The sequence below is a fragment of the Miscanthus floridulus genome, chromosome 8, assembly GCF_019320115.1.
Source record: "Miscanthus floridulus cultivar M001 chromosome 8, ASM1932011v1, whole genome shotgun sequence".
Lineage (NCBI taxonomy): Eukaryota > Viridiplantae > Streptophyta > Magnoliopsida > Poales > Poaceae > Miscanthus > Miscanthus floridulus.
In genome coordinates, this window is record NC_089587.1 from 29,082,913 (window position 1) to 29,104,863 (window position 21,951).

A 21,951-nucleotide genomic window follows, 5' to 3' on the forward strand; every position below is an offset into this window, starting at 1 on the left:
TGTGGAATTGTCAGAACACAGAACTGTCAACTGCTAGATAGGGCAGGGGCCGAGGGCCATACAGAAACAACACGAATTCTATGTATAATCCGAACTCAGAGAAGTCAATCATCGCCTTTCCTAGTGATATAAACTAAAGAAAATCCCCACCAGATCCTTTACCCAAACAATTGCAAACTCCGAAGGAATAGTAAACACTATCGTTAACCACGATCGGTGGTGCATTTCACTCGCTGGAAACCTTGGAGACCTTGGGAACATCCACGGGGAACCTGTCGATCTCGTCCATCCACGGGTTGGTCTCCTCCGCCGGGTTCACCGAGCGGAGCGCCCTCCACACGGCGCTGTTGCACTTGAACCCCGACCCGAACGCGATCTGCCACACGCGGTGGCGCCGGCGGATCCTCCCCTTGGCCTCGCTGTAGGCCAGCTCGTACCAGAGCGAGCTGCTGGACGTGTTCCCGAACCGGTGCAGCGTCATCCGCGACGGCTCCATGTGCCAGTCCGTGAGCGACAGGTTGCTCTCCAGCTCGTCCAGCACGGCGCGCCCCCCCGCGTGGATGCAGAAGTGCTCGAAGGCCAGCTTGAAGTCCGGGATGTACGGCTTCACCTTCTTCATCTTGAGCACCTTCTTGGCGACCAGCGTGGCCATGAACAGCAGCTGCTCCGACAGCGGCAGCACCAGCGGGCCCAGCGTCGTGATGTTGGTCTTGAGCGCGTCGCCCGCCACCGCCATCAGGTCCCTGGACAGCGACACGCCCAGGACGCCCTCGGCGTCCTCCTCCTGCGTCACGCAGCCGAAGCACCGGTCGTCGGCGCCCTTGTGCGTGCGCACCGTGTGCACCAGCTCGTACTTGGCCCGCCGCCGGTCGGACCGCCGGTTCGAGAGCAGCACCGCCGCGCCGCCCATCCGGAACAGGCAGTTGGACACCAGCTTGGAGCGGTCGTTGCCCGAGTACCAGTTGAGCGTGATGTTCTCCGTGCTGATCACCAGCGCGTACGACCCCGGGTGCGTCTGCAGCAGGTCCCTGGCGAGGTCCACGGACAGCAACCCCGCGCTGCACCCCATCCCGCCGAGGTTGTAGCTCACCACGTTCCCGCGCAGCTTGTAGTGGTTCACCACCATGGCCGACAGCGACGGCGTCGGGTTGAACAGGCTGCAGTTCACCACCAGGATCCCGATGTCCTTGGGCTTCACGCCCGTCTTGGCCAGCACCTCGTCCACGGCGCCGAACATCACCTCCCGCGCCTCCGCGCGCGCCTCGTCCATGGACGGGTTGGGCGGCACCCGCGTGACGGCGGGGGGAAGGTACGTGTCCTCGCCGAGCCCCGAGCGCTCCAGGATCTTGCGCTGGAACTCGAGGCTGGCGTCCGTGAAGCAGCCGGTGAGCCTGGAGCAGCGCATGAAGGTGTCGCGCGTGCACCGCCGCTCGGGACCCGGCTTGTAGCAGGCGAAGTCCACCAGGTACACGGGCCGCGGGCGGGTCAGGAAGTAGGCCGTGCCCAGGAAGACGAGCAGCGTGGAGCAGGCCACCACGGAGATGAGGTTGAGGCGGAGGTGCGCCCACAGGTCGGCCACGTCGCGCGGGGACAGCGTGGAGAGGTGCACGGCGACCAGCACCATCAGCGGGGTCAGCAGCAGGTACATGCCGTGGGTGATGAGGTAATGGTACCCCAGCTTCACGTACTTGAGCCGCACCGACTGCTGGAAGTCCGGCAGCTGCCGCGACGGCGACGGCGTGGCGCCCGTGGCGGCGGCCGGATCGGTCGGCGGCGCCGGGTTTTCCATGGCCCCTCTGTAACAGAGTTCGGTCAGGTCAGTAAAGCGAGAAAAACAACAACGCCGAGATGAAACTTCACAATCTTGTGCTTTGTTGCTTGTGTAAAGGATCTGAGTAGAGAGATATGGCTAGCTGAAAAAAATGCAATGCGTTTCCTTAATTTCTTCAACATCCGAGTCAAGAAGTTGCCACAAAAATCGACCAAACAAAAATGAATGAAAAGTAACCCTCATATTTTTTCCCCTTAAATCTGAATTATCAGTTATCTTAGGTGCCAAAGAACAGCAATTCAGAACAGAAATGGTCACAAGTTTTTCTTTCTGTCCCCTTGTAAATTCGAAGAGATCACTCCCAAACAACAGCGCGGAAGAAACTAATCAAGCCGAACAAGAATCTTTCTCGCGAGCTCAAGATCCGATCACGGAAATGGCTACGGGTTCCCTCCCTCAAGGGTAGGAGAAACGAGCAACAACGGATCAAATACGCCATGTGCGCGATCAACAAAAGAGGAAAGGCGTCTCGATGCGTACCAATCAAACTGCAGAGGAGCCGCACCAGATCAAGTCCCCTGTGATCGGAACCAGGCTCCACTCGAAGCACGACGGGGAAGGAACTCAGGGAGGAGAGGAGCGGCCTCCTCCGTTCACTGCCCCGCCCGCCGGAGCCGGGGTTTTAATAGAGGAGGAGGAGGAGGAGGAGAGGGCGGTGAAGGCGGAACGGTGCGAGGGTCCACCTGACAGCTTCGGCGTCCCCCGACGGGCCTCTGGCGGGCAGGTGGGCCCGTATCGAGATGGCATGGGCTGGCCGAGGGTTGGGGGCACCAGCGGTCAGCGACATCTGGCGGTGGCGGGTGAGTTTGTGAGATGTGGGGCGGAGAGAACGTGGCTGGGTTGACGGGATTTTCTTGCGGGAACAGCCGGCGGTTTGTCCGTTTTCTCCGCGGATCAGCTGCAGTTTGGATCTGAAGTCGCGAGACATCTTTTCGGAGGATTAGCAGGACTCTACTAATTCGTGGATAAGGCAACTGTCAATGTGAAATGGAACTCTAGCAGAGACAGGAACGGTATGATGGTACGGCGAGATCATGAATCCATCCATGCTTCCATGACGATTGACGAGTTACAGTCACGACGGTCCTTTGACAAGTCACTGTGCTGAGAATTTTCCTCTGACGCATTCCTGGGGTACCAAAAGCAAGAAGGGGGGCGACTTTGACTGGCGTTCAGGCTCATCAGGCCTTCCAGAACCGGGGGGTGTCCATGGAAGCTTCCACACGTTGTTGCCGCACGTCTCGTCAGCGCTCGGCGGCCGTGGACCTGCCACGGAAGGAGCACGCGAGCGCACGGCGGGACCATTCAGCTCAGCTGGCCTGGGAAACGTGAAGCGGTCCACGCCTCCACGGCCTGACGGTCACGGCCCCAGCCGCGATTGCGCGCGGGGGCAGCCGGGAAAGGCTTTGCTTGTTGCCCGCCTCGTGGAGCCGCGTCGCTGCTGTTCCAGTCTTCCAGAAGCAGAATCTTTGATCGGTCAGAAACGTCTCTAGCAATTTGATAAGAATATGCTATAGGATCAATTATTCGTGGGAGCCTATGTCCTCCCACGAACTTGGAGCGGTCACCACGCCACCAACTCGGAACCCAACGGCAGGCCATGCTCGGCCTGAGCCCTGGTCCCATAGGGAGAAGCGCCGACGCTGGGTGTAGGATTTGGAAGAAATTAGCTGAAGCGGCTGACGGCTCCCTCCCATGGTGACAGTGGCAGTGGACCATCAGATCTGCAACCACTGGTGTTGGATGTACTTCGGGACGTGGTAGATTGACGACAATGACAGTGGGAATAGGAAGGGCATCGGGCTCTACCCATGGCGGCGGTGTCCGTTTCCAGCCCCTCATGGGTTGAGATCTTGGCCCGAGCCTAGGTCATGGCCTACGTCTCACTCACCTGGGCTTCACGCCTCCACGTATTGCGAGTTGGTGTGGACCAAATTTTAAGTTGAATTGGCTCGTAGCAATAACAATTACCTTTTCTGTTAATTTTTGGAGTAATTTAGAAATGTAGTCCTTTCTATTAATTGCTATTTAAGAATTCGTAGTTCATCAGTGTTATTAGTCTTTGTCCTTTTAAATTAGATCTGATGTATTATGAATCTATACATATATGTGTTTGTTCCATTTGTACTTAAGCAATTCAGATCCTGTTATAGAATGCCAAGTATGTTTGTGATGTTATATTTTCTTTGCACTTCATACATATTTTATTATTTGAGTAATTTTTATCACAAATTCCATCTTAACAATGCTATCCACTTAATTAAGCACCTCTTAAATATCCAAGTGCAGGTACACTAGGGGTGGCATCAGGGTTGTACTTGCTGAATATCACTAGAACATTCTCATCCTTGCCACGCAAAAATCGTCGCATCCCCATCCCTGTCTCTAGTCCCGAGGACAGATTTTGTCCGCCTCCGCCTCGACAGGGGACAACATACCTGATGGGTATCCATACGCGACTATGCCTCGTCATCTAACAAGTCACTTGCCATTAGGGGTGAAAACGGTACGGATATTTTCCGACCGTATTCGAGACCGAATCCGTTTAGAGGGGTTCAAATCTGTCCGTATCCGAATCCAGATATTCAACATCCGATACCATATCCATATCCATATCCGAATACTCAAATCGCATATTTATGATGTCGATACCCAATCGTATCATATCCGGCATGGCTGACACTATCCGTATTCGGATCCATATGCAACTATGCCACATTATCTAACAAGTCACTTGCCAAGTTGCCATGTTATCATTCATGTGTCAAAGCCTTATGCATTATGACATTTTCTATGAAGATTGCGAGCATCATAATTAATTGTTTTCCATGAAAATGTGATCATCACCAAATCTAGGATTTTCTATTGTTTTACCACAGAAGGTGTTTAGAGACGACACATCTTGTATGACAATAGTTTTTCTTCACAAGGGCGTCATGTCATGGAATAGGTAATGTGAGGAAAATAAACCTATATATTAATGCAAATATCTAGTCATCACATCAGGCCACATATGTTGTAATGGTTATATAGTTAGAAAATATTTGTCACATTACATACATAAGGAAGTTGGCCAAGTACATCTTTATTTATTGATATTGCTGAAACAAGAAAATAGTAATGGGGAATATTATTATTTAAGTAGAACGCTGGGCTTGTGGGGTCTTGGAGTTAGGAGCTTGGTGGTGGGGCACGCATTTGGCAGCAACACTGGTCAGGAAAAAGGAGGAGTCCTCTTGCGAAAGGTAGATTTGAATTGGTGTTCTCCGTACCACACTTGACATTGGATATTACAATTTTTAGGAACACATCGTTGTTGTACCCAATCATAGTGCACATCATCTGCAAATTGCTGGTTAGTGTATTTTCTCAACTCAATATATTAGGTATCAAAAAGTATGTATGTACCTCTTGAGGGGAATGATGTTGATTGTATAATCATGACAAACACAAGAGATACTATAAGGCACACATTCCCCATTATGCCACATCTAGAGGTTGCCATGATTTGAGGAAAGAACAATTTGCAAATGTGCTTCTACTTTAGTGTGGTCCTTGATAGGCTCCTTAGATGGTATTTATATAGAGGCATGGACTATGATATAATAAATACCAGTTGTCCTTATCTATATTAATGTTTGCATATCTCAGTGGCATCTTGTGTAATCTTGATAGATTGAAATACTAAATGTGACCATATCCAAGTTACATATATAATATTGTTTATTACCTTCAATCATATTCCCTTCGTAGTGTCATTAATTGCTTTGGAATCAGTTCAACATGGTCTAATACTATTCTAGAACACATCATTCGTGCTGGCCTTAACTCTCATTTGACATTGATTAATTGTTGGTAGACCATTTGATTATGTTTCTTTATGAAAATAAACTTGAAATTGCTTTGTGTGGATGATTTTCTTCCTTGCCGCATGCCTTCACCTATATTAATGTTTGCATATCTCAATGACATGTTTTATAATCTTGATAGATTCAAATACTAAATGTGACCAGGTTACATATATAGTCTTCTTTATTACCTTGAATCACATTCCCTTCATAGTGTCATTAATTGCTTTTGAATCAGTCCAACATGGTCTAATATTATTCTAGAACACACCATTCATGCTAGCCTTAACTCCCATTAGGCATCTGTAAGGAAAATGGATCCTTGGCCCATTTACTTTGGATTTTGGTGTTTGATGACCAACACAACCAAATTGGACTAATGAATTTGCAAGTGATTGTTTTGTAGTTCAATAGGGTGCAAGATGTGACTTGGACGAAGGCAACGTGGTGATCCGATGATCAACACCATAAGCAAGACCTTAGAAGCACAAGAGAAGACCCAAGATATCAAGTAAAGTCCAAGCACGAAGATAGGAACCAAGCCATACACAAAATCGCGAAGAAACTAACTCATAGAAGTGACCGGATGCTGGAGGAAAGTGACCGGACGCTACGATCAAGAGGCTCGGCAACAGGCGCGATCGGACACTAGACCGGACGCTGGCGGCAGATCGACCAGACGCAGGATAGCAGAGTCCGGTCGAGTACAAAGAGGTTCCAGAGAGGCGAAAATACGACCGAACGCGTCCGGTGGCATGTGACCAGACGCTGGCAGCGTTCGATCAGTGGATCGCGGCTCCAACGGTCGGGATGACCGGACGCATCCGGTCAGGACGTGATCAGCGTCCGGTCAGTAGCAGAAAAGCGAGATTTCATCTCCAATGGCTACTTTCTCAGTGGGGCTTATAAATACAACCCCCAACCGACCATTTGAGTACAGTGGAGCTGAGGAAACATATCAAGGGTGTTGATACACCATTTTAGTGATCTCCACTTGCATAGTACTTAGTATTTTATTAGGTGATTAGCATAGGTGCTTTGCGAAGTGCTTAGATTGATTAGACCACCTCTTATGCGCTTGCTCTAGGTTTAGGCCTAGTGTTTAGTGAGGTTTGCATACCTATTACCACTCGGTGCTTGCGCGCACCATTGTTGTATATCGGAGGGGCTTGTAGTCTTGCGAGATCACACCAACCGCGTTTGTGGTGTGGCCGCCACCGTGTACTGGATAGAACAAGGCCCGCGACGTTTCAGCCGGAAGCTTGATAGTGAAGACGGCGGAGAGCATCCGGGAGAGGTTTGCCGGAAGGCATGTCGGAGACCCACTTGCACATGAGGAAGGCCCGAGGCTATCCACGAAGTTATCCGACTAGGAGCTTGGCCCTTGCGAGGGATTCCTTGCGAGGGGCTCCAACGAGGACTAGGGGGAAGCTTGCATGCTTCTCGATATATCGGTAAAAATACCAGAGTCGTCGACGAGAGTTTGCATATCTCTACCTTGCTCTTTTGCTTCCACATTTACATTGATTGTATTACTCCTTTTGCGGTAGAGATAGCAACACACTAGCAAAACCGTAGTTGCACATTTAGATAGTTTATCTTTTGCATAAGTTTTGCTAAGGTTAAAAAAAGAGGCCATAGTTTAGAGTTAGATTTTTAAGTTGCCTAATTCATCCCCCCTCTTAGGCGTCACGGTCCCCTTCAGCATCGATTAATTGTTGCAGACAAAACGATTATGTTTCTTTATGAAAATAAACTTGAAATTGCTTTGTGTGGATGATTATATTTTTCTCCTTGTGGCATGCCCTTATCTATGTTAATGTTTGCATATCTCAATGTCATGTTTTGTAATCTTGATAGATTCAAATACCAAATGTTACCATATCCAGGTTAAATATATAGTCATTTTTATTTCCTTGAATCAAATTCCCTTCATAGTGTTGTTAATTGCTTTTGAATCAATTCAACATCGTCTAATACTATTGTAGAACACATCATTGTGCTGGCTTTAACTATGATTAGACATTAATTAATTATGGACAAACCAAGCAATTGTGTCTCTTTATGAAAATAAACTCCACATGGCTTTGTGTGAATGATTATATTTCTCATTGCCGCATGCTAGAGCATTGTAAAAATATGTTCTTGTTAATTTAGTATTAATTTTTTTTGCAATCATCTCTCTAAGAGAAAATGGCATAGGGTTGAATAATTTAGACCTTGTTCCATTTTGTCAGGATTTTAAGTGCTTGAAGGGGATTAAATCCCCAACAAGTTGAATCCCCATCAATCACCTTTGGTGTAACTCCCTAGAGTCCAAATGACATAGGTCTACTCTGTCTGCTGAGCGAACCACACACTACCTCCAACCCTCTTACACTTTCATCCATGTTTTACGTAAAAGAGTTAAACCGGGGATAGTGGCCTAACCCACCCTTAACAACCAAAGTGGAACTGAACCCGCACAAGCTCACGTCAATATACACATGGGTCGCTATGAGCTAAATCCTTATTGGGCCATAGTCACATACACCCCCTATCAAAAAGTCCAATGTCCTTATCATCCCAAGCTCGATGGTGTCATCTTCGGTGTCCCTTGATGTCCCTGCTGGAGTTAAACCTAATGGAGCTCGAGCTTGATGGCGTTGTCATCGGCCGTCACTGCATGATCCCAAAGCCACCATGGCTTCTCGAACCCATGAGTAACTGAGGATTGGGCTAAGGAGGAAGAAGGGTTCTCTACTTCTCTTGATTGCTGGTGGGTGGTGAGATGAGAGCCTTAGAGGTGGTGGCGTGGACTGGTGGTGATGAGCTGGGTGTGGCCCGTGGGCGAAGGTGGCACCATACGTCCGCACGAGCTTTGTGTCGTGCGTAGTGTTGCTCCCACCCACCCGTATCCCATGCGTTGTTTGGACGCGGGAGTCGGACTGATGGTGGGGGCCACTGGCTAGTACGGTACAAAGAGATGATGTGATTTGGGGAGAAAATCTAGGGTTCCACACTTCTACTGTTTATATACGCCATCTTTTAGCTTGGGTCAAAATACTTGTATTTGGTTATTTTGACCTATTTTCGCAGAAACTCTAGAATTTCTAGGAACTTGATAGGTAACAGGGATGGGGATATACAAAACGTTCTCATCCCCACTATACTCGATGGGGATGCAATTTTTCCATTAAAAAACTAGCAGGCAACCAGGGAGCAAATTCGTCCTAAATCCATTCCTTAATGTATCAAATCCCCGTTAGACATTGGAGATCAGGTACCCATTGTCATCCTAAAGTACTAGACCTACACTACATCCTGGGTCCAAACAGATTCTAGACATATACCCGTTTGCCATGTCGACAAGCGGGTCTAGCCTAGATCTGTTTGGACAGTGACACGGTGCGAGCCAGGTTAGATGCGCATTTTAGGAATCTAGGGGCCCAGATGATATAGTCTTTACCAAGTTTAAGGGCCACTACTTTACTTTGAAGATGAAATTAGAGAGGTGCCTAACGGTTTACTTGTTAAACGCCTTGGCACTTTTTATTCTACTAGCAAAAAACACGTTCATGCATTGCAATGGGAGAAGAAAAAAGCTACTCCATTTGTTCTAAATTATAAGTCGTTCTGCCTTTTCTAGAGACATTGAACTCTATAAAATTTGAAAGCTATAGTTTATTTTATGATGACCATGACATATATAATATAACTTAATATTGGGCATAATATGGCAATGTCCTATTAAGTCTTCCAACTTTAATATTCTTCTATTATAAGGCACAAAAATATTTACTCATAAATATATTATAACTTTAATTTTATACTATTCATATGTTGATAGAGTTAGATATCGAGGTCCATCAATTTCTTTAAGAATCCATAAAAATATTTTAGGAAACAGAACCCATAAAAAATATATAATTCTAATATTTGATTACAATCCGTTAAAAGTTAGTTGGCGTCATGTTAAGGATTATATCGGTATATTCTGTTGAATTTAGGCCCATGTTTGGCTTAATCTGAAAATTCCAAAGCATGCACAACCTATAGTCCCATATTGCTAATTCAAGGAGAGGTTGTCTTGCTTAAATATGGGAGTCTTCTCTCTATGCAAAATAGGTGAAAATGAGAGAGAAGGAGATTGTTGTTACACGCACGCGCAACTCGCGCGCATTTTTCGCGTGAAAAATCGCGTGACTTGTGACTTGCGGCGGACGCGTACGTGTACAGCAGGCTATTATTTGTGCAGTTTCTATTTTTTATGCTGAGCGTAATGGCGCTTCAATGTGATTGAAACTGCCGTTTTAAACAGTAATAAGGTGTGTCAGTTTCTGCTGCTTGATTGCAGCATTTTCTGTCATTAAATTGGGCAGTTTTTACTTCTTGATGAAGGGAATTGATGCACTATGAAGGCCTATAAAACCAGGAGACGTCCTGGTTGAAGGGTACGGATTCACACGCTCACCTTCTCACTCGCTGTGCTGAGCTTCTCGCTGCTGCGCCTCGTCGACCTTTGAGTTCGACGTGCACCGGACTTGAAGAGAGCGGGATCTCCGAAACCACTGCCGCGAGACTCCTGCACGGAGCGGCAATCAGGTTTTTGGGCAGCGTCTACACGCGACCGCTTGGTGATCTGCAACATCTACTTCAACACGTTCGACTACGTTTTGCGCGGGATCATTGAGTAATTTCCTTGCGCAATCCTGTTCTAGTCAGTATGTTGCCTGTTTACTTGTGTTATGTGCTTGCATCATTTTTTATCTATGAGTTTTTCCTCCAAACAAAATCTGGAATGTATATTAGGCACTTATTTCCAACATATGCTACATCTTGGTAATACATTTATTTACAATTAGATTGTATAATAAATTGTTCAAGATTTTAGTTTACAGTTTGATTAGTTGGATCATCGTCTGATTGAAGTTCTATTAAGAATAATGAGTTTTATTCTTAATCAAATCTACATCAACAATTTAGTGGTGAGAACATTTATTTATTAGCATGACGTAGAGGATGAGGAGGGCAATGATAGAGTCGACAAGGATCCATAGAGGAGGTCCATCGTCGAACTCGCTCGAGGGATGGGTAGGAGAGAAGAAGCGCTTCGAGTCAGAGGACACAAAAAATGGGACGGACACTGGAGATCGATTGATCGGTAAAGCAAGTGCGGCACTATGGCTAGCACGTTGTGTTTAAACTTCTAAGGATGCTGGGAAAACATCCTGATGAGATGCAGGAGTATAGCATAGGCAATGTGGGAGAGTATTTGTCTTAAAATGAGCTATCCCGTGGTAAGATTGTGTCTTCTAATATGTTGCGGATACTCTACGAGAATCTTGAACTTTTGTGGCCCACCTTACGAGAGAAGGAAGGGCTTTTTAGAGTTATAGCTCACCTAGTCCACAAAGGTAAGTTAGGCCTTTAAAAAGGAGATAAATAAATGCTTTTTAAAGTTGTGGCTCATGTGGACCACAAAGATAAGTTAGGTCATTAAAAAGACAGAGAAAAGGAAATGAAGATTGGAGAGGATATCTTATACCGTAAGCAAGCAAGGATTTTGATATCAAGAATGCAAAAGTGACTTCAAAATATTATTACATCAATTTTTGCAATACCCTTCTATACTCTAATGTAGCAGCCCATAATTTTCAGTTTTTATGTTTATAATTATAGGATCATGCCCGTGCGTTGTACGGAAACAAAATAATGTCATGAAAACTTTAAGTTTGGACGTGTCTTGTACTATTAAAAATGATTCTTTAAGAGTCATGAGACGGCCATATATTCCACTCTTACTGCTATCATTTGTCTTCACAACTACAAGAAGCGGTCTAACATTAAGCACGCCGCGCGGGGAGTAACACAGTGCAAATACCGTCCACCTCAACACGAGCTGAGCGTCGGTCACAGTTGAGGTTGACAGACACAGGATGATGCTCTTTGCTCTGTCTATGGCGATGGACTCTGCACACGGAGAAGGCCATCGTATAATTTGATTTTAAATCATATTAAACTTCCCCAGCAACGCTCGATGTTCTTCTAGTTATCATAATGTAAAGTCACAAAAGTTTTGCCTGTGGGCTGCAATGGGAGCTAAAAGGTTGACACAAGATACAAAAATAAAATAAACCCAGCTCGAGTTATTGACTAATTTCACGGTTCCATCATACCTAAGCAAATCTAGGGTTTTGCTAATAATTGGAGATAAACTCCTGAGATATATCCATTAAAATTGGAATCAACGTCAAGTTGGCCAAGGAGCAGGAGTAGCCGCAACAGTTTTTGTATATTCACTACGCTATAAACTGTGAATAATTTGGAGGCCTCACAAAGCTCCGGCTCCTCCCGAATCACTAGTGTACATACATGCGGGAAATGCACCTCAAGGAGCTGCCACATTCGCTTGCAGTTGGCACAGCCACCAGGCACCCGAACTCTGCAGGTTGAGAATTAGCGCATGAGTAGGTTAAATTCCTTTGTACGTAGGAAACTTGCAGACAGGCGTTGATACAAAAGCACACATCGAAGATGTAAACATTGGTTATGTCATTGGAAAACAGACAAAATATGAATTGAAATGGCTGAAACTCTGAGTAGCGAGACTGAAACTCTGAATCACTAAGGCATTTCCTTTCCTTCTCTTCTAGCTTCTGAATAAGAATTAGCAAGGCAGGGTTGGAAACGATCAAACAATACTAAGATAACCACTAAAGGTAACTCACTGGTGAAGCTTCTACGAGAGAATCGAGTTACATACCTCGATTGACCTATCTCATTACTTTCCACCCATCTCTTGAAATCTCCAATGATCATCTGCGTACAGACAGAGGAGCAAGAGTCGGCACGCGTCACACAATCTGGCAAGCTGCGGCATGTCTACAATGTTGTCAGGAGCAAGGAAATTCCTCTCAATTTGGTCAATTCAGACAATCTTCAGAGACGACACCGAGAAAACATGGCGGAGCACAAGCAAATGCAAATGCTTCTTCATCTGTTCCTGCTCAAGACTTTACCAAACAAAAATCATAAATCAAATCATTTCTTTCTTATTGTTTCAAAAAGAAATTCCAAGCTGGGTCACGTGAAACACCCTCGCCTGCGCATACGATCAGTTCTGTAAAAATGAAGTACTGGAACATATCATTTGGAAGGAACAGAACAAGAGGAACAAGACATCGTCGCACGTTTACTACTAGCTACAGCACGAAATTACCATACAGTAACGCAAATGCAGTACTAATTGCTACTGAAACCCCAATCAGACACCATAGTGATCGATCATTAAACTTATCTTACAAACACATCACACCATGCTGTCCTTACACTACACAATGACCAACAGACCAGACATCTATTAAAGCAACTAGCATGTGCACACACACATGCATGGAGGACACGCACACCACACCAACTGGATCGCGGAGAAACAGAGGACTCATGCATCTCACGGCGCCGGTGGATCGCCCAGACGACGCGCAGGTCCTCCACAGGGGAGCAGGTCCGCCTGCGCGGCGCGACGCTTCGCGTAGCTCTCAAGGATCATGAGCAGGACGCAGAGGATAAGGAGGGCGATGGTGGAGCCGACAAGGATCCACGAGACAAGGTCCATCGTCGAACTCGCTCATGGGATGGGTCTGGAGAGAAGCAAGTGCTCTTAGGAGTACTGTGTAGGCAATGAGGGGAGTATTTGGCTTTAAACGAGCTATCTCATGGTAAGATTATTGTGTCTTAGGGTACGGTGCGGATACTCTACGAGAATCTTGGACTTTTATGACCCACCTTATGAAAGAAGGAAGGGGTTTCTAGAGGTGTAGCCCATATGGACCACAAAGGTAAGTTAAGCCTTTAAAAAAGATAAAGAATGATGCTGTTTAGATTGATGGCTCATATGGACTACAAAGGTAAATTAAGCCTTTAAAAAGATAGAATAAAGGAAATGGAGATTTAAGAGGATATCTTATACTGTAAGCAAGCAAGTATTTTGATCACAAGAATACAAAAGTGCCTATTCCATCAATCTTTGTGAGACCCTTCTGTACTCGAAACTAGCAACCCATAATTTTTAGTTTTTATATTTATAATTATAGGATCATACCGTGCGTAACAGCAGAAACAAAATAATACCCTGAAAATCTTAAGTTTGAACATGCGTGGTACTATTTAAAAAATTATTCTTTAAGAGTGATGTGACGGTCATTCCACTCTTGCTGCCATCGTTGGCCTTCCACAACCAAGGATGAGGTCTAACAAGCATGCCGTGCGGGGGGCTACACGGTGCAGATGCCGTCCACCTCAGCGCAGGTTGAGCGGTGGTCACAATTGAGGTTGATGGGCACACAAGACGACGCTCTGTTCATGGTGATGGACTGGGCACACACACGGAGGAGGTCATCATGGCAGCGTGGAGGGGCACGTCAGGATTTGACGACGGACAATGCGAGGAGTGTTTTTGTCTCATTTATAGTCTCATTAGAACTTGGCCGGACTCCCACACTTTTATGTTAAGTAAAGACTTTTATTAAGAATAATAAAAAATATTCAATCCTAGTATTATTTTCTTGACCATATTTTCATTATTATCATAATAAAAAGTCATAAAAGCTTTGTCCATGAGCTACAACAGGAGCTAAAAGCTCGACACAAGATACACATAATGGAATAAGCTTAGCTCGAGTTACTGACTTATTTCAGATCCCGTCCCACCTGAGATAAGCTAGGTTTTGGCTAATAATGGGAGATAAACTCTTGACATATATCCATTAAAGTTAGAATCAACGTCAAGTTGGGCAAGGAGCAGGAGTAGCATCAGTTTTGGTTTATTAACTATGCTCTAAACCATGAATAATTGGGAGGCATCACAAAGCTCCGGCTTCTCTTGCCAAATCGCTCCTTAACCCGCTCTAAAACCAATTGAAGGACTGTGCAGACGACCAGAGGAGAGGATGAATAGGAGCCTAATCCAATTTTCTTTCAATTTTAGCTATTGTCCCAATTTCAACCCCAAAGCGCTCGCAAACTCAAATACACGTACATGCGGAAAGTGCAGCTTAAGGGGATGCCACACATTCGCTTGCAGTTGGCACAATCACTGGGCACCCAAGCTCTATAGGTTGAGAATTAGCACATGTGTAGCTCAATGCCTTAGGTAGGAAACTTGCAGACAACCATACAAATTAATTGATACCACCCTCTATCCCAAATTATATGTCATTTTGGGTTTATTATGTATCTCACGGCGCCGGTGGCTCACCCAAATGACACGCAGCTCCTCCGTTGGGGAGCAGGTCTGTCTGCGGGGCGCGACGTTTCACGTGGCTCCCAAGGATCATGAGCAAGACGCAGAGGATGAGGAAGGCGATGATGGAGCCGACAAGGATCCACGAGAGGAGGTCCATTGTCGAACTCGCTCAAGGGATGGGTCTGGAGAGAAGCAAGCGCTCTTAGGAGTATTGTATAAGCAATGAGGGGAGTATTTGGCTTTAAACGAGCTATCTTGTGGTAAGATTATTGTGTCTTACATTGTATGGTGTGGTTACTCTATGAGAATCTTGGACTTTTATGACCCACCTTATGAGAGAAGGAAAAGATTTTTAGAGGTGTAGCTCACGTAGACTACAAAGATAAATTAAGCCTTCTGAAAAGAGAGAGAAGGAAGTGCTTTTTAGATTGATGGCTCACATGGACCACAAAGGTAATTTAGTCTTTTTAAAAAGGTAAGTTAGGTTTTTAAAAAGATAGAGAAAAGAAAATGAAGATTGGGGAGGATATCTTATATCGTAAGCAAGCAAGGATTTTGATCACAAGAATGTAAAAGTGCCATTCAATCGATCTTTGCAAGGCTCTTCTATATTCGAAGCTAGCAGCCCATAATTTTGAGTTCTCATCGTTATATTCCAATGTAAAATAAAAAATTCTCTCAAAACGATATATGGTCCTAAGGTATTGTGATGCACCGGGCTTCGAGCCTATTATTCTAAAACAGTACTCTTTCCATTTCAAATTATAAGACATTTTGACTTTTCTGGATACGTAACTTTTGCTGTGCACTTAGATATTCACTATGTCTAGATACATGGTAAAAGCAATGTATTTAGAAAAGCCAAAATGTGTTATAATTTGGAATGAAGGGAGTAGATTGTTTTTACGGACAGCTGGGAATTTCACTATTTTTCCCATGATCAATCGATAACAAAAAATTATATGAAACTATCCTGCCATAAAAAAATTATATAACTACGAACGCACATATATCAGAGTGTAATCAACCCGAAAGAGACTGCTCAAGCTCAGCTGAACTAGAAGATGAGGCAGAACATCGTCCATAGAAGGTTTACCCTTTTCTAATGTATATTTGCTAAATGGTCAATGTCCTTTTCATAGGTTCATTTCGTAGTTGCTACAGTGCAAGTATGATTAGCACTGCAGTAAAGAGCATGTTGTCTTTTTTTCTGCTTAGCACAACTCTGGCTCCAAGATCCATGTTAGATTTGTAGTTAATATTTTATCGAAATTGTAAACAGAATGAGTCACGTAAATTCACTTGATAGGCTCCAGATCTGTTACACAGATGGCATATTTTATTATTCATATGTTTTTGGTACTTTTTTCTTTTATATATGTCATTGTGGGCATTCCAATTATAGATGTACTTAGGAGACATGTTTTAATCAATCTATTCTTTGTTTGCGTTGAGTCGATTTTGGTTCAGTCTCACAAGGATGCTTGATACAGAGCTACATATAATCCTTTGTACTTTGGTTATGCAAAGTTGGATTTTGATTTATTATTTTATATAAGCATTTTAGTTAGTTTAACCAAAGATCCACCTTATTGATCATGATGTGAGCCCATAGCAACACACAAGCTATTAACTAGTAGAGATATACCCTCTTCATCTTAAAATAAGTGTCGCTATGGTATATTCAGCCTATTCGTTTGGCTGTGGCTTATCGTAAACGATCGTAAATTTCCAGCCGGAACAGTATTTTTCTCTCACACAAATCAGTCAGTAGTACTTCTTCACGAACCAGCAACGATACGAACCAACCAACCGAACAGGCTTATTGTTCCTAAGTTTGACTAGGTTTGTAGAAAATGTTAGCAACATTTATATCTCCAAATGAGTTTATTAAAAAAATAGATGGGACGATCTACGTAATGATACTAATTATGGCCCCGTTCGCTAGTCTGAAACTTGGCTGAAACTGGCTGAAAACACTGTTCCGGCTGAATTGTTGTGAGAGAAAAATACTGTTCCGGCTGAAAAAAGAAGCCGAACAAGCCGAATATGGGGTAAGCCGAACAGGACCTATGTACTATAAATATTGATATTTTTTTTGTATATATTTAGTTAAAATTAAATACGTTTGACTTCTCGAGAAATGAAAACAATATTTATTTTGAGAGTAGGAGAGTATATAGATAGAAGAGAGAAGAGAGGAGGAGAGTTTATTTTTCCTTTTTATTTCTAAATATAAACACATCAAAGCCATACCTACGTCCGCCACATAAATGATAAACCCGAATGCCAACTTTGCTGATGTGGATAAGGGTCCTCTGAACTCGTATTTCCAAATGGAAGTAGTTTTAGCCTGCAATCCTAGATCCGCCGTATCATATCCTATACTTTTATAAAGCAAAACCTCACTAAAGAATTATCTCATTCCAGAGCGCTCTACGTCATCACTAACAAAAACCGCAACAATTAATCACGCCTGAATCACCCAGCCATTAGATTACCACTAATCCTCCTATCTGCTCGACTGCATGCGCACTGCCCGGTCATCTCCAGCACCTCTTCACCTCCCCACAAATCCAGAGAAACGGTCATCACCCACTCATCTTTGATAAGAAGGTGCACCCAGCAGAGACGAGCGCATACAGCACCACCAGGTGAGGAGCACCATGACGGCCTCCAGCTTCTCCCCTCTCATCCGCGGATCCACCACCACCGAGGTCGAACCTCTCCACACCATGACCCAAGAAGAGGAACACTGCGATCTCCTCCTGCGTGAGCTCCCCACGACCTCCTCGCCGTCTTCCCCGCCCTTGACCCGCTGGAGCTGGACACTGCTGCCTGCCCCACGCGGCCACGCCGGTGTACGCGCGGAGGAGCCGTGCGATCGAACATGAGGCTGGCACACAGCAGGGGCGGATCTACTAATATGGCGGCCTCCAGACCTCCGCTCCGGTGAGAAACCCCTGCGGACTGCCTCTTCTTCGTGCGTGGCAACGCTCGGCTTCTTTTTTTTTTTCGCGCGACGGACGGAGGTCGGAAGGTAGACGACGGCGGACGACTCTGCGCACGAGCAAACTACTGGACTCCTGCTAGGCCTATTGGGCTGCGTACAAAAGCCCAATGGAGGCTGAAGCGTTTTAGGCTATCCGCACTCGTCCACCTCTATTTTTATCTCTAAAAAGGAATATTCTATCCTAGTCATCGAGATTCTCTACTCTATACCCATTTCTCCTGCACCCGTGTTATCTCTATCCTATACTCTATACCCACTATTCCATATTTTATTCCCCTCCATACCCCTTTCTCTCTCTCCCCAACTCTCTCTCACTCTCGCTACAGTGTTTGGCGAGTGAACAGCCGGCCTTTGGAAATAGCGCTCGCGCAGCCAGCCGCTATGCGCGCGTGCGCTTTACAGGCGCGCGGTGCAGCGTTTACAGGCGCGCGTGCGCGATGCAGGGCCCTTTAGCGTCCAACGGTGCGGACAGCCTTATAGTCTATTAGACTTTAGCAGTGATTTTCCCTTTCTGTTGTGTCGAATCAGTTTATAATTCATGTTGGGAATCACTGTAGCTCCACTCTTTGTCCCCATGTTTATTACTTATTACTTTAAAAATTCCAGTATAATCTTAGAAAATTCAGATCATACGTTTCAATACTTTTGATCTTTTTTTCATCATAGTGAAGAGTGCTTATTATAATTTCTAAGTTGTCCAATAGACAACTACTTGCTTATGTTTCCATATTACATCTAAAAGTTCTAAATACTCAGTGCTCCATAAAGAATAATACAATAGCCATCACTAATTCCTGCAGCAACGCGCGGGGAATTCTTCTAGCAAGAAAACAAACTCAAGTAATTTTTCGCAAGCAATTTCCAGTCGAAACTTTGTACCATTCTCGGTGGCCAACATTCTTGAGTGGCCAAATTGTTTGCCACTTGAGTGGCCAACATTCTTCATCCATCCGGATGCTCCCCAAGTTCCTTGCCACTCGCCTCTACGTCGACAATGGTGCGCACGGAGGACGCCCCTCTCAGCTTCCTTGACAGCGACACCACCTCCGCCGCCACACTTCGTCCTGGTCCCTCTCGTGGTGCAGGGCCACGTCATCCCGCTGGTCGACCTCGCGCGCCTCCTCGAGGAGCGCGGAGGGCGGAGCGCGCGCGAGCGTGGTCACCACGCCGCTCAACGTCGCGCGGCAGCGCGGCGTCGCCGAGCAGGCCGCACGCGCTGGGCTGCTCCTCGAGTTCGTCGAGCTCCCCTTCCCGCCGGCTGAGTCCAGTCTGCCCCCCGATTTCGAGAATGCCGACATGCTCGCCCAACAATAGCCAGTTCCTCCCTTTCTTATTGGAGCTGCGGGAGCTCGCCGGCCCGTTCGACGCCTACGTGCGCTCGCTAACGCCGCGCCCCAGCTGTATCATCTCTGACTGGTGCAACCCATGGACGGCCGGCGTGGCCAGGAGCCTCGGAATCCCGCGGCTGTTCTTCTACGTCGTGCTTCTTCTCTCTCTGCGACCTCCAGGCCTCCAACCACGGGCTGCACGAGCGGATAGCCGCGGGCGGCGACCAGGACAAGCATGCCGTGCCGGAAATGCAAGTGCCGGTTGTGGTGACGAAAGCCACCGCGCCCGGTTTCTTCATCCACCCAGCGACCCAGCTGCTGCGCGATGAGGCCATGGAGGCCATGCGCACAGCCGATGGCGCAGTCGTGAACACGTTCTTGGACATCGAGGCCCAGTTCGTGTCGCGCTACGAGGCGGCACTGGGCAAGCCGGTGTGGACGCTCGGCCCGCTCAGCCTCTGTAACCGGGACGCCGAGGCCACGGCGTCGCGCGGCAAGGTGGCCGCCGGCGCCGCTGGTCAGCAGCAGGCCATGACGGCGTGGCTGGACAAGCAGGCCCCCGGCTCTGTCGTGTACGTCAGCTTCGGCAGCGTCGCGCGCAAGCGCCCCAAGGCCCAAGCAGCTGTTCGAGGTCGGCCACGGCCTCGAGGACTCCGGCAGGCCGTACCTCTGGGTCGTGAAGGAGTCCGAGGCAAGCACGGCGGAGGTGCAGCGGTGGCTCCAGGATCTGGAGGCGCGCACGGCCGGGCGCGGCCTCGTGGTCCGCGGCTGGGCGCCGCAGCTGGCCGTCCTGTCACACCGCGCCGTCGGCGGATTCGTCATGCACTGTGGGTGGAACTCTCTCCTCGAGGCCATCGTGCATGGCGTGCCCATCGTGACGTGGCCACACTTCGGGGACCAGTTCTTCAACGAGCAGCTGGCCGTGGACGTCCTCGGGGTCGGCGTGCCCATCGGCGTGACAGCTCCGGTGTTCATCCTGGACGACGAGTCCGTGGTAGTCGTGCGGGGCGACATCGTGCGGGCCGTGTCCGCGTTGATGGGCGAAAGGAGGCTCGTTGATGGGCGAAAGGAAGGCCAAGGAGTACGGGGAGAAAGATCACAGGGCCATGGAGAAAGGAGGCTCGTCCTATGAAAGCTTGACACGGCTGGCACAAAGCTTCATGCGGAGTGAAGTCAAAGAACACCAGGACAGATGACTAGTGTGTTTTTCTGCATTTCTTGAACTCTTCGGATTCGGTGGAATTGCCGATAATGTGTTGGTATCATATTCATATTCTCCTGAATATATAGTGGCCTCAGTCTCATGTACTGTACTCTTTATGTCCACAAAAGAAAAAGAATACAACTATAGGATTTGTATAAGTCAAATTAACTTAACTTAGACTAAACTCATAGCGAATAACATTAACATTTATGTCTTCAACTAGGTTTACTACAAAAATATATTTCATAATTAATTTAATGGAACTTATCCTCTATCATAAATGTTATTAATTTTTTATACAACTTTGATCAAACTTGAAATCATTTGGCTACTCAAAAAGTGATAATTGCATCATTTTGTAGATGAAGGGAGTATGTTTCGTGACGTGTCTCGATTCTAGTGTAACGTTCATCTCCAAACATTCATTTCATTTTTTTAATATTAGTACGTACTGTATAAATATATACAGTTTAGATTACGTGACAACTCTAGGGTCGGAGGGAGGAGGGTGAAGACGAAGATGAAGTACCAAGCTCATCAATCCCATTCTGATCTTCCATTCCAGTGCCAACTGAAATGGCAGATCAATCCCATTTGACTCCTCGATTCTTGTGTTTCCAAGTTCAGGGTCAACCAACACTCCAAAACAAATTTACACTTCAGAAATAAGTGGCCCCCATCCCCATCAAACCTCCAGCAGACTGGATACTTGATATCTATATCCATTCCTCTCCGACTTATATTTGTTTGCAGGGGAAGGCTATTTGTGTGCAACCCGCCATACACAATGTTTCATTTGTGTGTGGGGCAAGCCGAGAGGAGCGCGACAAAGGCGGTGGCGGTGGCCGGGATGTAGGATTGCAACCACGCGGCTATCTGCGCACCTTGATGCCAATCTCGTGCCTAGAAGAACAAGAGGCGGGCGCCCCTGAGCCGCACCCAGAAGAAGAACGCCGGGCGGCAGGAGCCGCCAGGAGTCGTGACCAGGCGCCGCGGACACCCGCCAGCAGGCACTGCCGCTGCCCGCTCTCGATGCCGCACCGCCTGCTCCGAGATGCCACGCCGCCAGCCCCCCGCGCACCGCGCCCGAGCCCGCTCCGCGCCACCGCACCGTGCGCCCTAGGCCGCACCACCGCCACGCACCACGTCGCCCTACACCACACGAGCCTACATCGCACCACCACCCGCTCCTAGTGGCATGTGTTTGGACGAGTCGAGGAAGAGCCAGAAAGAGATAAGGGGCACTGCGGTCATTTGGCCTTTTCTTTTCAGGTTTCAAATTTTTTTAATCCATCTATTGCCTGGGTATTTGACGAACATCCAAAAGCAGGCCAGACGGACAGTTCAATTCAAAATAACAAGGGTAAAAACCCAAAGTTAAAAAACACAGGGGCAAAATTACAATTGGAGTACTGGACAAAGGCAAGAATATAATTTTCCTATGTTTGTACAGTAAACAACAACCGCTTAATTAGTATAGACGGCCGTATCATGTACTCCT

General features: G+C 46.7%; 1 protein-coding gene and 1 pseudogene across 1 annotated transcript; one reads left to right on the forward strand and one right to left on the reverse strand.

Moving 5' to 3' along the window:
- Positions 1 to 2: 2 nt before the first annotated feature.
- Positions 3 to 2,449, reverse strand: LOC136476067 (3-ketoacyl-CoA synthase 11-like). Its single transcript, XM_066473745.1, has 2 exons — positions 2,312 to 2,449; positions 3 to 1,796 (listed from the first exon to the last, which is right to left on the reverse strand). Exon 2 carries the CDS (start codon positions 1,787 to 1,789, stop codon positions 227 to 229), a length of 1,563 nt encoding a protein of 520 aa, XP_066329842.1. The 5' UTR covers positions 1,790 to 1,796; positions 2,312 to 2,449; the 3' UTR covers positions 3 to 226.
- On the forward strand, positions 2,304 to 20,442 carry LOC136468777 (UDP-glycosyltransferase 73C1-like; annotated as a pseudogene).
- The last annotated feature ends 1,509 nt before the right edge of the window (positions 20,443 to 21,951 follow it).